At 40.4% G+C, this 17,000-nt stretch overlaps 1 protein-coding gene across 2 annotated transcripts in view; it reads left to right on the top strand.

Annotated features, from left to right (window-relative positions):
- The window catches only part of AMFR (autocrine motility factor receptor), a 30,036-nt gene that overhangs the window by 447 nt on the left and 12,589 nt on the right, over positions 1 to 17,000 (top strand). Inside the window, exons 1-9 of one of the 2 annotated variants that reach the window (XM_062586819.1) lie at positions 342 to 358; positions 1,030 to 1,122; positions 3,168 to 3,332; positions 5,141 to 5,293; positions 9,678 to 9,718; positions 10,540 to 10,672; positions 11,461 to 11,594; positions 13,113 to 13,223; positions 16,303 to 16,493. In XM_062586819.1, coding sequence (XP_062442803.1) covers positions 1,060 to 1,122; positions 3,168 to 3,332; positions 5,141 to 5,293; positions 9,678 to 9,718; positions 10,540 to 10,672; positions 11,461 to 11,594; positions 13,113 to 13,223; positions 16,303 to 16,493 — 991 coding nt within the window. In that variant the 5' untranslated portion in view covers positions 342 to 358; positions 1,030 to 1,059. Of the gene's footprint in view, positions 1 to 341; positions 359 to 1,029; positions 1,123 to 3,167; positions 3,333 to 5,140; positions 5,294 to 9,677; positions 9,719 to 10,539; positions 10,673 to 11,460; positions 11,595 to 13,112; positions 13,224 to 16,302; positions 16,494 to 17,000 lie in introns of those variants that run through there. The other variant, XM_062586818.1, reaches the window with a different exon arrangement.

The raw sequence follows: 17,000 nt of genomic DNA on the forward strand, positions 1-17,000 counted from the left end.
CTGTTTTGTCTGGAGAAGGTTCTGTGAGCGGCGTCAGGCGAGGCGGCGGCGGGCGGCGCCGCGCTGGCCGGGCGGAGGCGCGGAGGGCAGGGAGCGATCTCGCCGCCCGGGCGGAAAACGGGGGAAGGAAGAACCGGGCAGCTCGGGAGGCCCGGCGGCGGCGGCCCGGGCGCTCGTCGGCGCGGAGCGCCTGGGGAAGCAGAGGCTCGGCAAGGGGCTGGGGCGATCACCTCCCGCCGTGTAACCTTGTGGCGCACTCGGAGGTGGCCGCTCGGCCGGGACCTCGGGCTTGGACGTGCCGCGGGAGCGGAGCCTGCTGAGTCCCGGCGCTGGGGGCTTGGTTAAGAGCCCTAGAAAAGTTGGTTGCCCGTCCTTCAGCTGCCTCATCGCTGCTTTTCCCCAGCTTTCTGTGGTCTCTGTAGGTTAAAAGTCAGCTGCAAGTGCCACCCTCAAGTAGGAGAAACAGTTTTCCCGGGCCCGCGTGTCCTGCTCCTGCCTGCTTTGGTTTCCAGCCGTCGCCCACCGCTGTAACCCAAGGAGGATTTAAGCGGGGTGGTTACAGCAGCGCACACGTTACTGAATATGTTTGGAGACAATTTCTAAATCTTATTCTTATGACAGTTGACAGGTTCAGACTGGAGTTTTCTGATCTCCTGTGTGTTATGCAGAACATGTACCTTGGTGATCTGTTTCGTGCTGCGTGTTCCTTAGTGCTAAAACTTGCCAATCTGTATCAGCTTATCATGAAGAGGCAGATTTGTTTGTTCTGTATACTGATATATTAAACTGACCACACTGGTGTTCCTAGAAGGAAAATCAAGTGAGTTATCAGCTACAATATGTGTCTTGGAAGAGGTCACGCTTAAATGTCACCTTTAAAAAGGAAAAGAAAAAAAAAACAATAAATCAAACAACCCCCTCTTACCCCGCGAGCGACGGAAGGGCCTGCTAGACTCCTGCTTTCCCCATCCCTCTCCCTCTGCAAGTCGAGCTAAAGTATTTGCCACTGACTGCTCTATTTCTTTCCAGGTACTAGTGAACACTGCCTGCTGTTTTCTGATGTTGGTTGCTAAACTAATCCAGTATATGGTGTTTGGTCCTCTTCGTGTTAGTGAGAGGCAGGTAAGACGGACAAACGCGTTGCCTTGGATGTCTGTGTTGTTTTGAGGTAGCATAATTTCTTGGTAGATGACTGATGTAGTTTTCTATAGTGAAATTGCTGAAAGTTATGCAATAAATGTAAATTTTAAAACAGTGTAAACTTAGATCTTGCCCTTTGGAGTTCTCGCTCTGGAAAATGCTATTCGGTGAAACTGTAGAGGAGAAAATCCACTGAAGAAGCCCTTCAGTTTGTCACGGAAGTATTACTTAGCTCATATCCACGGCCACAGGCTTGCAATTTATTTCTGAGTGGAAATTTTCATTTTAATTGTTGCTATTGTAGTTTAGGAGCCCATAGTCAACTTGAAAAATCCTATTTCCTTAATAAAAGTTGTCAGACTTCTTAAAGTGCACCTCATTTCAGAATACCTATCTACATATACATACTCATTTCAGAATACTTACATATTTATGTACATATGCATATATATAATATATATATTTTTTATATATATATATATAGTATATATAAAAAATGTTCTTCACTATTACATTTGCATTTGACAGCTCTTCCTCTGCATTTCATAGTTAGTTAATCATCTGCACTATGAGGTTGAGTTTACTCTTGTACATTGTTTTGTGCCTTGACTGCCAGAGTCGTGCATTTATTTTCTATCTTCAGACATTGGCTAGGTAGTTTATCTGTCCTCAGGTATAAAAGGGGTAGGCAGGCAGGCATGTGCCCAGAGAAGGGAAGTGAAAGGACTGAGAACTCAGGTTATTTGGTTCTGGTCTCGGGCTAGACGAGAAGGTTTTTGGAAGTTCAACAAAGGACCAGTAAAGCCCTTAGTCCTTAAAAACAAAAAAGGAGAACAAACAAAAAAAGGAGCCGAAGGTGCCGTGTGTAAACGCAGCTCGGTAAGAAGAACCGGGCCACGAGGATTTCTGCCGTGCAGAGCTGTGTGGCGCGTAAGGCCTCGTTAATAGCCACAGGTCTCCCAACGCTCATGATTCACAGCCCGGGTAGCCTCTGGGTGAGGTGCATTTGAAACAAGACACTCCCAAATTGCATTGGGCCATTTTCTTTTTTTTCTATCCTGCATTCTCTGTCAGGATGTGGAGATTTAACCGGTGATAACTTCCAGAATGTTCCCTGCTCCCTTAAAAGCAGACTTGAAAAGCAGTAACAGTGTAGGATTCGGTTGCTCTTGCGCAGCTCAGATACACTTCAATTCTCATTTAAAGGAAAGCTGTTTATTAATGTTGATGAGCCAAAAAATGTCAGCATCCTGAAGGAATTCTGTGCCCATCTTAACTATCCTACTGGTGATTTCTTCCTGTTCTTGAACAAAACATTCTATTTCATAAAATTTTTCTATCCCCAACCAACTGTTGCTTTTTTCTTTTTTTTTTTTTTTGCTTTTTTTTTTTGAAATCTGCTATTTGAGAGCATCATACTGTTTCTTTCCTACTGTGTGTGCGTGGGAATAATTGTTTTTTATTGCTCATCAATCTCGTTCTTTGCTGTAGGCATTGTGCTTTTTAAGAGCAGATATTATCTTTTCTTAATCATCTCTGCGCTTGGTGAGAAAGGTAGTTAGTGCGTACTTTTTGACAGTTTTTTTTGGAAGCAAGGTGCTAGGTTAGGTAGGCACTAACCATGGCCATTAATCCAATCAAAGTAGCAAAGAAAATGTGGTATTTGTGGCCCCGTAGCCACATTGCTTGGGCATGGAAAATCTAGTCAAGCAGAGCTCCTTTGTGCTAAGCACCCCTTTAGAAACACGGCAGGAAACTGTGCTGTGCACTGTGTTGCACTATTTTACTGCAGTGGTACAAAAGGCTGAACAGATACTCTGGGCTTCTAATATTTCTAATATAGTTTGAGATTCTGTAAGGTTAACAAATACTATTCTTGGTGTGTATGCTACTGTCTTTTGTTAATGTATTTTCATGTTGCTATTTCTGTCTTCCCCCCCCCCCCAGCTATCTGCTGTGGGCAGGCAGCTTTATGCACGTGAGTTGTTGGTGTTTTCGCTACGGTAACCAAGTTTCTGTCTTTTCAGCATCTCAAGGATAAATTCTGGAATTTCATTTTCTACAAGTTCATCTTTATTTTTGGCGTGCTGAATGTTCAGACAGTGGAAGAAGTGGTCATGTGGTGCCTCTGGTTCTCTGGACTTGTGTTTCTTCATCTCATGGTTCAGCTCTGCAAGGATCGCTTTGAATATGTAAGCTTTGATTAAGGGCTATCTTTTGGGACATGCAAATTCCATTTCTGGTTTGGGCACCGACTCATGACAGATTGCAAGCAGATCATTCAGACCTTTTCCCCACGCTGAAGTGCTGAACATGTGCACCTCGTGTTAGCTTCAGATATATACTTTGGAGTGCCATGTCTGTTTTACTCCTTCAGTTTTCCCACCAGACAAATAGAGCTGAAGATACTTATTTTTCTTTAATAAATTGGCCTGTGTGTGTGCCATGTTATTTCTGTTATGTAACTCTGTAAGGTGTCTTCATAGCTCTTCTTAGAGAAGAAATCTTGACAACAGTGCATCCTTTAGATTGATGCCCTTTGGGATTGATCTGTAAAGCTTCCTTCTGTGGATTCTGTGCTCAGGTTTCATGCTAATAGTGCTATTTACATCTATGAAATGTTGGCTGCAAATATCTTTACAATATGCTGTATGACTTTTTCACATAAGCTATATCCCACTTCGTGTTAATACCAAGAATGAATTCAACAGAGGGAGACAGAGAAATTGAAAGCTAGTCAAGGAGAAAGGAATTGGAATTTGAACAACAGATTTTGCACTTTAAACATCTATAGTGTGCATGTCTTTTCCTCAGCTCCTCTGTCCTGGAATAAATATTTAAACTAAAATGAATTCCTGAATTTCCTTTTGGTAGTTCAGTACTTTGTAATTTTTTTTTTTATTAATATCCAGTAAGTTCTATCAGTTCATGAGTAGTCGAGTACTGAAACTGAAATTAGATTTTTTGGTATTAGGAAAATTGAGACAGAAATGAAAAAGGCAGTCATCTGGTAGTGTTTTAGTGGTGTTTAGAAAGCTGTAAAAGAGCAAAGCCTCTGTGGGAAGATACCTTTATTAAGTGTTCTTGAGAGGAAACTGGGAAAGGGGTTTTCCTTCTGCCTTCCAAGCTTATATCATAATACTGGACAAAATGGTACTTGTGTGATTTGCACTGCAAGCTTATTTAGGTGGATGTGGAACAGAACTAAATATTAATGAGGAAGAAAGAATGAATTTAACAAAAAAATATAGGAGTCAACTCATTCAGCTCAGACTAGAACTTTGGGCAGCTTCTTTCTTTGTCGTGTTCTTTCCCTACCAGCCCTGATGTTTTGCTTCCTTTGTTGTCTTTGATTTAGGCAGTTTAGGTATAGCTTGCCATTAAGGTAGTTCACAGAATTAGTAAGTTGCATGTGCTGTTGAATGAGATAAAAAAACTATCTTCATTGGACTGTCCAGCTGTTTCTAGCTGCGGGTGGGCTTTTTGAGGGAGGTGCTTCTTTCTCCCAGAAGAAAATGACAGTGGAGGAACTAGTGGCTGGAAGATGAAGATTGACAAATTCAGATCATCTGTAAGGTGAAAAAGTTGTTAGAGTTGTTATTCCTGTCCCTTGTGGTCTTTAAATCAAAGTTAAGTGTCCTAAAAGGCACTCTCATCCTAAGCAGTTGCTGTGGATTTGATGCAGAAACTACTAGTTGAGAGCCTGTTTTTCCTGCACAGGTGATCTGCAAATTAGATTAACTAATGATAATGATCTGTCCTGGCTTCAAAAACCCAGTGAGTGTAACTGACAGTGAGATGAACAAGACTTTGGGATGGTGTGTGGTTTTAGCCTTCTTTCAGCATCCTTTGTTGCTGCATTAGGTGGTTAAGGTTGTGCCATTGGTTTTATTCTGGAAAGCAAAAGAATTTCCTGAATGAGGACTTAGTTGGTAAGGTGAGTATGGAGGGCACGGTTGATAAAGCACTCATTTAAACCTGTTGTGTATTTATGTTACAGCTTTCCTTTTCTCCTACCACACCCATGAGCAGCCACATCAGAGTCCTGACCCTGCTCATAGCCATGCTCCTGTCCTGCTGTGGATTAGCAGTCGTCTGTGGGGTTATCGGCTACACCCATGGAATGCACACGCTGGCTTTCATGGCAGCAGAGGTGAGACCTCCTGTAGACATTGGGGGGGGGGGGATCTGCTTTGTTTTTTGCTCATGATTTGGGGGTTGTGTGAGACTCTTCTTATCAGTGGTGGTGTTTATTTTAGTTTCCAGAAGAAACAGCCACAAGACACAAAGGAAAAAGTATATGTGAATAGGTAACGTGCGTCTCCAGCCTGTTTCTTTGAGATTGTATTTTCTGTTTCATTTCTCCCCAAAAGTGAATGGGACTAAGATCCTTTCCCTAAGGTATGCTCACGTGATTTGCTCATGTTTGTGTAAAACATCGTATCTTAGCTGCGATGAAGCAACTATGTCTGTGCACTCCGTAAACCATTGCAGTGTGGAGTAACTATAAATATGTTTGTGATGTTTTATTGCACTCCAGCTGAGGAAGTGGTGATCACCAACACAGGGATGATAACCAATATAATTGCAAGTCTGTCATCTTAGCACATCCTTAGTTCGGACAACAAATAGTGCATACAACTTGTTTTTGTTCTCCAGTATCTTCAATTTTGTATTTGGTGTTGGCGAGGATGAAAGAAACTAGGCAGCTGGAAGTAGGAGAACATGATGTTGGCCATAATAGTTCAGAGCTAGTTTTGAGAAGGCTCATGGCGAGAAATAGGAAATGTAGGAGCAGAGGTTGCTTGTAGCTGCATAACAAAGACTGTTTAAATACTTGACAGTTGTTAATATACCAGTTACCTGTCCCTTAAATATGAGAATATGCCGGAAGGTCAGATTTGCATCTACATGGTAGCAAAGTATCGAAGATTTGTTGTGTTCATGTCTTTAGTAGGTGGAGTCTTGTTAACATTATGTCTCTTATCTTGGCTTGGCAGAAGGCTGTATTGGTCTCATGCCAGCATGGGGTAGATTTATCTGGGAGTGTTACGGTGCTGAAGCCTTGCCTTATTTGCACTGCATCACGTTGTGTACATGTTTTGGGTCACAGGATGGGATCCAGCTTATTCGTGTCAATAGGAGCAATTGTGTCTGACTTGGCAGTGTGTTTTTAAAAAAGATGTGTTTTGTTTAAAAAGCCTGGTATTTTAGTGGAACTCTGACTCTCAGCAAGGCTCTTGATTAACAAAGTAGTGGCAACATCAGCTGAAGTGTATGGGCCTCAGTCGATCCGTGTAGCCTACTGTACTGTCGGTGGACAGTCTTGGAGATTTAGGGAGAATATATAGGAAAGAGTCTCTTACCCCTGCTTCTGAAAATCTAGCATTTAAAAACATTCTTGAGCTGACAGTTGCACAAGTCTGTTGAGTGGGATAGCTGCAGATGGACTCCGGAAAGTTGTTTAATCTTTTTTTGAACTCATTTATACTTTGGCCTCTGCAATATCCAAAGGCAATGGATTCCACATTTAACAGACTTTGTGTACACAAAAGAGCTCTTTTAGTTGCGCCAAATCTGCTGCCTGATAATTTTCCTGGCTATCATCTGTTTCGTTTGTGGTGGGAAAAGCAGCAAAGAATTGTTTCTTGTTCACCCTTCTTCCACCATTTATGACTTTACAGATCTTTTTCCTTTTCCCCTTCTAACCTCTCTTTCAAGCAAGAGCCCTAGTCTGTTTTAATCTTTCTGTGTATGAAATTGTTTAATATCTTGCCATTTGCTACACCTTTTCCAGTATACCTTTTATGGGACGGTGCCCATGAGTAGTTTTCTTCACTTGGATAAAATATTTAGGTTTCCTGCTGTACAGCTACTAACAGTGACACCTCGTGGCAGTCCTCAGACTCTTGGCAAAAAAGCATTAAACAAGGAAGACTTAAACAGTTTTCTTGGTGGTGGCTTGTGTGATGCTGTTTGAGAGGGGCCCTGCCAAGTGTATTCCATTATTGTATATTTAATTACATTAAGTTTCATTAAGCTATTTTTTCTCCCTCCTAACCCTGCAAACATTGATTTTAGCTTGATGCCTCAGGGTTTGCAATAAAGTAATATGGATGTTTTTCTCTGGTTTTAGGGAGACTTCCCCTTATTCTGGGTTGTTTGTAAGTACCCAGAGAATGAAGAATAAAGATAGCCTGGTTTTTTTGGTTTGTTTTTTGAATAATCAGTATTTTTTTTGTTGTTGTTTAATGCATGGTAAATTACAGTTTAGCGTGTAATATCCAGTCTATTTTTGCATCTTTTCACCGTAAGAAAGAATTACTGCATTCCTGTAGCAACTGTACTCTGATCCTGTTCCACAAGGAACATTATATGTTAAGCCCATATAATGATAGTAGTATTTAAATCTTATACCATTATCCGTAAGGTACAGCTCTTCTTTGTGCATCGCTTCTCATGCCGCACCCACTGGGTGTTTAAGTGCCTTCCAGTTGTGTGCTAAGCTCCGTGAGTAATGTCTGTAAGCTGTCTGTTCTGCCATAGAGTCCCCAGGGGACAAGTGTACATGGAGTGAAGCAGTTTGTTTCGAGCAGAACCAGATCTCTTGAGGTGTCATCACTGCACATGTCCTGCTGTATGTTTAGAACCTCAGATTATGGCGTTGTGTAACCTGTGATGCAATATTTTACTTTCTGGGAAGTGTTCATCGTGTTAGAACATAGAAATGCATCCCTGGGATTAGTGTAGGAGCTTGGGACCGTTGCCTTGGCCAAATCTGTGCTAGCTCATTATTTCAGTTTTGTTGCTCTTGCTGGCTCAGCACTAACCAGTGTAAATAAAATCTGGGCAACAAAATGGTGACTTACAAGGAAGTATTAAAATCCCACAGATTCCAAAAGCTGACTTATAGTTTTAACCTTTTATAAGTTGCAAGGCCTAGACTCTTTGGGTTGACAGATGTCTTCCTTACGGGAGATTTTATGCCATATGTACTGGTTTTGACGTTAATCTGTGCTCAACAGCACATGCGTCCAGCAGATAATCGCTCTGTTCTACAGCTTGCAAGGCTAGGATTTGGAGCCAGTTACTGTCGCTCTGTGGTTTGCTCAAAGTTTCGCTGTAGCTGAAAACCTCCTGTGAACAAGGTATGGCCTCTTTCTGTCACCCAGATGTGGCTGTGTCAGCAGGAGCCAGAAGCAGGACTCATAACGTGCCTGACAGGTGCAGTTTGTGTCCCAATTTAAGTTTTTTTAATGGAAGATGGCTCCCGATGAGAACAGAACACAGTGGCAGTGACTTGATGTTATACTCTTGACTAATTTTTCTGTGGTGTTTGAATGATTTGTATGTTTTATCCTGAAGCCATTATTTGGACAAAAGACTGTACTGTTTGTAAAGTCATCACAGAATCATAGCTTTTAAAGCTATATAAGAAACAGCTGGCAAATATTTTGGATATTACTAAAGATTAAATGTGCATAGAAGCATATTTTAAAGAATATGTTTTACAAGCAAAGGAAATCATTCATTCAAAACAATGACTCTATTGCTCTAACAGAGCATTACCTTTTTTGACATTTTCTAGTACTGTTTTTGCTATTTAAATGTATGCCATTAAATCAGTTTTAAAGAAACGGTTTGCAGTTGCTCGTTATAAATTGCCTGCATCATGGTGTTAGCCCCTGCTGCTGAGGGGTGGCATGGACAGTCTCTGAATGGAGTTCTTCTTGTCTTTTTTATTTTTTTTTTAAATGAGATATCACAGCAGAGGGTCAGAGTGTTGTGGGGCTGACAGGTTAGGGAAGGAGCTGATGGGGGTCCTTTCTTAGATGACAAGAGCATGTGAAAATATGGTTCAGTATTCTAGAAGCAGACTTTTCCGCTGACTTGTTTTTAGGAGAGACTCTTGATCTACTTATGCTTTCTCATATACTTGAATTTTTTTTCTCTGCTTAGCATAGAGAGGGTAAGTATGACTAAACAGAGAAATTATTTTCTCACTGTTCACATCACTCTCGGCAAAGGGAGGATATATTTGAAAATGCTTCCGTGGTTCTCCCAGAAATCCCTGCTACTATTCTGTTCTTTGAATTTTTCTTGAGCAGTGGATGGCGAGAGGTGTGCTAGTTTCAGCTGAAGGCAGCTGGTGAGGTTGCAATCTTGACATCGGCGGAGTGATAAGGAATGAAGTAGATAGCGTATCCCACATGATGGAGGGGAAAAACGTACAGTGGTAATGTGTGTGGCTGTTCCACAAGTATTTTGCATCTGAGCTCTTTGCAAGACAGGATACCGGAGTGCAGAGCATGGTAGTAGCGTGTCTGTTTGACTAGAAGCAAACATGAGCATGCTATGGTAAACATCAGTGGATTTGTAAGCACACTCGTACAGCCATGCGTAGCGACTCTGTTGGTACACAGTAGCTTGTTAAGCTGCAGTAAATTCATTGTGTGTTTCAGGCCTTCAGCTGCTGCCACAGTACAACTGCTCTGTCATAGAAACATGATATTAATGTACCTTTCTGTTTTCTACAGTCTCTGCTTGTGACAGTAAGAACGGCTCATGTGATTTTACGGTAAGTAGGCTATGTTTTATGTGGGATTTTTTGTTTTTATTTTTTTAACAGGCGTATGTAGTTACCTTGTTGAATTGCAAGTGTGTATTTGGAGATGGGCAAAGGTTATTAACTTCAGACATTACAAATTTTTAAATGCAAGTACTGCAACATATGGATGGTTGTAGTGGGTGCTAATAATACTGTGCCTGAGGCATAGATAAAAATGGACTGGTGCTGCTGTACAAGGGTTGATTTAGGCTACGTCATGTCATCACACTGGATTTCTTTTAAGTGATTTTAATCTCTAGTTTTTACTCTAGAAAAGGCTTGTGAATGTAGTGCTCATGTGTGTATATATACACACGGACCATGAGATATAGAAAAGAAAACTTTTTTGCCCATATCACCACTGGCATTTCAGGTCTGTCTCACTGAGCTGTAGTGCCTCCCCTGAGAAACACCTCTCAGGTTGCAAACCATGGGTCTGTAGTATGCATGACGATAATCCCAAGCTTGGCTTTCAGTCTGTGCGGGTGTTTTTAGCAAATGCTACAATATCTCCTCTGCCAGATGGTGGTCTCTGTAATGCCAATGCGGGCTAAGCATTGCTGGCCTTCGGCCTTTTTTTTTTTTTTTTCCTCCCCCCTTTTTTTAGTTTGAAACCAGCCATGTTAGAAAGACAAAAGACAAGGGAAATACAGAGTTTGGGCACTGGGCATTTAAGAAGGGTAAAGAATCCATGTCCAGAAGTTGTTTGAAAAATACTTTAAATAGTCTGCATGTTAGAGATTTTAGATAATGGAAAATATAGAATGATGTTGACGTTCCTGCTCTTGCAGATATGTAATTCATCTCTGGGATCTCAACCATGAAGGAACGTGGGAGGGCAAAGGCACTTACGTGTACTACACAGACTTTGTCATGGAGCTAACCTTGCTTTCGCTCGACCTGATGCATCATATTCATATGCTGGTATGAAATACTGGAGATAATGTTGAGCAAAGAGACTTGTCTTAATCTAAAGAGTACTGGGCATAAATATTTTTATGCTTTTCTGAGTCAAATGTTACAGAGAAGCTTTTTATTTAAAGAGGAAACTAGTAGACTTCTAGGCACTCTTTCTTCCTGTGTAACTGGAGTTCTTGGAAAAAACTCTTTTTATGGAGTATTAACTACTGTATAATTGTCTGTTTAATAGATGTTTGATTAGTTTTGTCTCTTAATATCAGGTGGAATCATCAGGAGAAATGAAACATTTTCATTGTTAGCAGGGAACATCAGACTGAAAAGGACTGAATGCAATTTGTTAGAAATGCTGTGTTGCTTAAGTAGTATCTGAGAATGTAGAGTAGCAATTCTTGTGAATGTGTATAAGTAATCTGAATAGCTCTCAGCAGAGGAAAAATTACTCAGTGCTGGTTTCTCAAATTTTTTTTCTCTTAAGTCTTGATGCAGTTTCTTGTGGCAGAAATACTGCAGATAAATCTTCTCTACTAAATTCCCTTCTCCTATTTGCCTCTTATTTATAAAGACTAGGTAACGATTCTTTGAAAATAAACAAAAAAAATGAGGAGGAAATGTTAGAATGTTTGACTTTTTGTATTTAGTGATGATGGTTAATTTGATTGGAAAATCCAGAGCTCTTCAGACTATGTCAATGTTTATTTTATTGGTTAGTCTGGCATACTTTTTTTTTGGTAAACCTGCCTCTTGATTCCCATGGTATTTTTTTTCTAATCACCATTCTGTTTTCTTTAAAGTTATTTGGCAATATCTGGTTGTCAATGGCTAGCCTGGTGATTTTTATGCAGCTGCGTTACCTGTTTCATGAAGTTCAGCGAAGAATTCGTCGGCATAAGAACTACCTGCGTGTGGTCGGAAACATGGAAGCCATGTAAGCCTCTGATTTGCTTTGGGGATTTGATTTGGATCTTGGAGGGAGAATCCTGATCAAGAAGTTGGGATTCTTTTATGTTCTTTTGGGATATGATGTCATGTGGTAGGCTGGAGAGATACAACTTGCAAATCCAGCTGTTAAGTCTTTATGTTTAGGGTATATTTTACAAGTTCTTTGTTTCCATATTGTTTATTCCGGGGGACACACTTTTGGGGTTTAGCAGATATGCAACACTGACTTTTGTAATAGCAGCATTACTGAAAACAAGTGAAGCCCCTTGCCCACTATTTCTTTACTCATATTCTCTCGTGTACTTGTGTACTACCGTAGGCATTAGGGGTGGCGTAAGCTGTGCAGAGCTCTGCCTGTCTCAGTTGTGAAGCATCAGCTTTGTCTCTGATGGGAATAATTACTGATGTAAATAGACTCAAATAATAAAACCTATCATGTTAACTAGTACAAACCTAGTGCCAGGCTGTAAATGCTCTTAGCCATATCACTCAGTTACTGCCTGAAATTGAATCAAAATCTTATTCTGAGGAAAAAACGTATTCAACTTAAAGTATGAAAGACTGTAGCCTGCCTCTTTCATGTTAGTAGCTTATTTAAAAAAATGACTTCTCTGGAGATTGCTAAGCTTTTCTTTATGAAAAGTCATTTAATAGCTACAATAACTGGTTAAGAGCTGCATAACAAAGTTCACTCACAGTACGTTATTTTTATTCGGTAGATGTAACAGTTAAACCCCTCTGTAAGCTGCTCACAAAACTTTTTGAGTTGCAAGTGTCTTGGACAAGAAGTCCAAGTGACTTGATGTGTGGGTTTTTTTTGTCATTCTGGTTATTTTGGAAAAACCTTTTTCTAGCTTCTTTCTGAAGTCACCAATGGAAATTCGCACCACGGGTTTGTTTAGTCATTTTTTCAAGCATATTCCATGCTAACAGTACTGCAATTCAGTATCTCATCAGCATAATGTCTGTATTTGGATACTACATTGTAGCTGATCGCATGGTGCTGTAGTTAAACAAAAAATCAAAGGCAAAGCTTTTTTTGGAGTGTGTGTGTGGGGGGAACTTAGGAGGGCAAAAATAGAGCATACATGTTTTTGGTCCCCCAAATTGATACAGCTTTTGAAATTCTTTTAGAAAAATGACATAGGCCAAATCTGTGCAGATTATATAACTTGAAGTCCACATCCTAATGAGCATATTCACTGGAAGAAGATAAGTCAAAGCTTTTTCAGCCTAGGGCAGATGGGGACATGTACAAGAAAAAGATGTCTATGAGAAGGCATGGGAGAGGTATGTGCAGGAGACTCAGTCTTCCTTTACACCTTGAGTTCTAGATGTGGAAAAGATAACAAACCTGCTGATGTATCTCACCCAAGGAAAAGCAGACATGGAGGATAAGTGTTTTTAGTGCAGAAGGCTGTGGAAGAAGGCTATACTGATCTACTGATCTGGCATAATTACTTTCTTGGCTCTTTATTTTTTTGTTTATTCTTCTTTACTGCAGGTTTGCAGTTGCAACACCGGAAGAGCTGGCAGTCAATAATGACGACTGTGCCATTTGCTGGGACTCCATGCAATCTGCACGAAAACTCCCTTGTGGCCACCTCTTCCACAAGTATGTTTCTAGGGATGGATGCAGGGGGGCTGACTGGAGGAAGTAGAGAGTTTTGTGGGCATGGCCTGAAAGTTACAGCAGTATGACAAGTAACCACCTATCAGCAAAGCTGTGATTGCTTACTCTTTGTGCCATCTTGATCTGTTTCTAATTACAAAGTAAAAATCGTGTTGTCTGCAGTCATTTTCATGTTTTAATTACATTCGCTTGATACATCCTTTCCTTTGAGGTAAGTGTATGCATCTTGTCTCCTAATGGGTATATAGTATCTAGTTGTAGTATTTCAAGTGGAAGTCCATACCCCAGCTTGCTGTGTAAATATTTGGGGTGGCAGACTGTTTTTTCCCCTTACTTTATCCCAGTCTTCACTTCTTCCATGAAGATACATTGATTTTCAAGTGATGAAGAAAATATTAGCCCTTTAAGTACCTTTCAGGTATCAGCTTTAAAGAGAAAAACAAGAAATATATTTTGCACAGTGCATCCTTAAATGGCAATAGGTGCTCCAGAACATTTGTGGAGGCCAGGACTGTTTAGATGATTTCATGCAGGGGTAGCAGTCCATCAGGGCTATGAAACATGTTAAATGAATACAGCATCCAGTTGAAGAGGTCCCTAAACAGCTGATAGTTGGGATCTGGGGTCCTTTGACTAGAGGATCACGCTATCCTTGCGGTATAGTGAACAGTAGCAGATGCTTGTGGAGTTTTCATGCTTTTGCATAAAAACGAACAGAGGAATGTGGCTTGAGTCAGAATTTCTGAAGTGCCGTTTGATAAAGATTAACATGCATGGTCAGTTAAATTGTCCCTTAGGTGTAGTATGAGCAAATTTCTTTTTGCAAATAGCTCTTTTCTTGTTAGCTGTCAAACCAGAGGTTGTAATGTGTGTGCTAATTTGTTGTCATTTATGACAAATCTTGTCATAAATATTTATGTGTTCCAAGAAGTCTCTAATGAGATAATTTTGTTTCAGTTGCAGAAACTCTTCTTCCAGTGCTACTGAATCAGCTGAATGCTTAATCACTTACTGTGCACTTGAGAAGCCTCTTCAAAATGTTTTTTCTGCATCTAAAATGACCCTTTTGTATTTTCCCTGAAGCTAGGTTGCCCTTACCTGTTTGTTGCATTTAAGGAGGAAACACGTTACATTGGATAAATTAAGTTTGTGCATATATATATATATACACATATGTGTGTGTGTGTATGTATATATATAAATATAAAAATAAAACCCAATACCACCTGCTTCCCCCCCCCCAAAAAAAAAAATACCAGGTTTAATTAATAATTGTATATACAACCTAAGAATGGTTTCTGTCCCCGTAAAAGCCTGATGGTTTTGCTAACAGGCTGCACATGGAGCTCTTGTGCCTGTTCTTGGTTATATGGGATTTTACCCACAGCCGTTTATTTGGAGAAGAAGAGAAGATAGCTGGGTAGATGCACGTAGCTGAGATCAATTGTGTGCCCAAATATTCATTAATTTGAATGGGAGTGGGCATCTGTCTGTTAGACTCCTTTAAAAGTTTCTGTTTTATCTTTTAGGAGGCAGGCAGTAATTTTAAAAAGAACCGTTACACTAACATGTTACCTTCCTCGACCTGTTTTTAATCAGCCTGTCACTGAAGAGCTGTATGTGACTGAGCCATTCTCACTTTTTTCAGTCCAAAGTAAATATTATGATCGCTGGCTTACTGCAAACCTTTAGGACTTGGTGTTCATGGAGATTGGAAGGGGGCTGTGTTGATGGCAGGGTGATTGGGCTGTTGAGGAGCAGCAGTGTGGTGGTACATGGAATCACCCCAGGTGTTTCACAGGTGACCTTTTGAGTGCAGTTGTAGCAGAGAATTGTCAGTTTGCTGTGTACGGAGTTATTTTCCTGTAGTAACGGAGATGAAGCTGTATAGCACTGGTGGTGCTAACGTGCTAGCTATGTGCAATGTGTTGATGATCGAAGCGGTGGAAAACAGTGGATTTTTACTGTAGTACTTTTGGCATTTCTGAGGTGTCTAACAATGTCACTTCTGGATATTGTGTATCTATCCATTTAAGTGTGATGAGAAACACATTGACAGTAAGGTCACTGCACTAGAGCATTAGCAAGACTGCAGAACCTATCCTCGACTTTGCTACAGTCTTGCAATTTGGCCCAGCCCAAATCTGTAATCTGTGCCTTTACTCCATTTGCCAATATGCGACTTGTGATACAGGTTTATTTTAGCTTTTTTTCTTTTTATCTCTCTGCCCCTCTGAAGTACTTCAAGAGCCTCTCTCGAAGAAGCAGAAGAACCCCACTTGCAAGTGTGAAATGTGTTATGGTACTGAAACTCAGTTCTCTTCCATACTGGAAATTGTTTTGCAAGAAGCAAATACCAAAGTTGGGAAATAACACTCTGAATAAAAAAGTAGGCACAGCTCTGAGTGTTTAAACCTACATTTCAAATCCTTCTCACTTTCTGCAAGACAGTGAATGTTTAGTATTCAGTAAACTTTGCAATGGCACAGCACTGTGTTGTATTAATGTTTAATTTTATTTTATTTGGAAAGTTCCCAGAGTTGCACTCCCTTTAGTGCTGATATGAATAATATTTTTGAAAAGATAATTGAAAAACTTTGGAGGTGCCATTACCATATCTGTCTGGCAGAACTGCTGTGAAAATTATCAGTTCATCATAAACCTTTGCCCAGTTGTTGTCTGTTTTCAGTAACAGATGGTGAGAAAAATATCACTTTATTTCCCGTTCCAAGCAAAACTCACTCTGTCTAAGCTGGATGAACAATGAAAACATATAGAACATTTTAAGTTTGGAATAAATCTCCAGGTTAGTTTTTTTTTTTTTTTTTTTTTTTTTTTTTAGTGAATATTGAGAGGTTTGGGTATTTTTAGCTGAAAGAGGTAAGAAACATACACCAGAGTAATCAGAAGCTCATCAGGTATACCACACATTATCTCTGAACAATCTATATACTTTTGTTAATGTTTTGTGCAGAATATGGTATAGCTAATTGATGTACTTGTGATCTTGGTGTTTTAGACAAATGCTATAAGCTCACTATAATATTCTGTTTTTTGTCAGCTCGTGCCTGCGGTCCTGGCTTGAACAAGACACATCTTGCCCCACCTGCAGAATGTCTCTTAATATCACTGACGGCCATCATGTGAGGGAGGATCACCAAAGGGAGAATCTAGACGAGAACTTGGTGCCTGTGGCAGTAGCAGAGGGCAGACCACGCTTGAACCAGCACAATCACTTCTTCCACTTTGATGGTGAGTTAAACAGGTTTGACATCTGATGCTGCTACCCAAATAAACAAAGGGAACAGGCTTCCGTAGAAGCGAATTCGGTCCATGTTGCAGTTGAACTCTGCTTCTACTGGAGTTTGTCAAATACCCTTCTTAGAGTTCCTTCACAAGACATCGGATGTGAGCTTGTAAGTCTGTCCAGAATTACAGGGATTTCCTCGAAGACTTCATACTGTTAAATAAGTGCTCCTGTTTTCTTGATCTGTTGTGGTTTGCAGTTTTAACACTAGTGTTTATTCCTTATATGCCATATTGACCAACAGAATGCAGTATTAATATGTTTTATTTTGCTACCAAATGGCTGGTTAGTGAGTGACTGCTGAGGGAGGAAACTGTGTGACACCACTTAAAAGTTAATCTTCCCCTTACCCCTAGGTTATGTGAGGTTATCACAAGTCCCTGTTTGCAGCTTAATTCGCAAGAACCTTGCTATGCTTGGTCATGTGCACAACTCCTTCTTAGGCATCATAT

The sequence above is a fragment of the Rhea pennata genome, chromosome 13 (genome assembly GCF_028389875.1).
Source record: "Rhea pennata isolate bPtePen1 chromosome 13, bPtePen1.pri, whole genome shotgun sequence".
In the NCBI taxonomy this organism is placed as follows: Eukaryota; Metazoa; Chordata; class Aves; order Rheiformes; family Rheidae; genus Rhea; species Rhea pennata.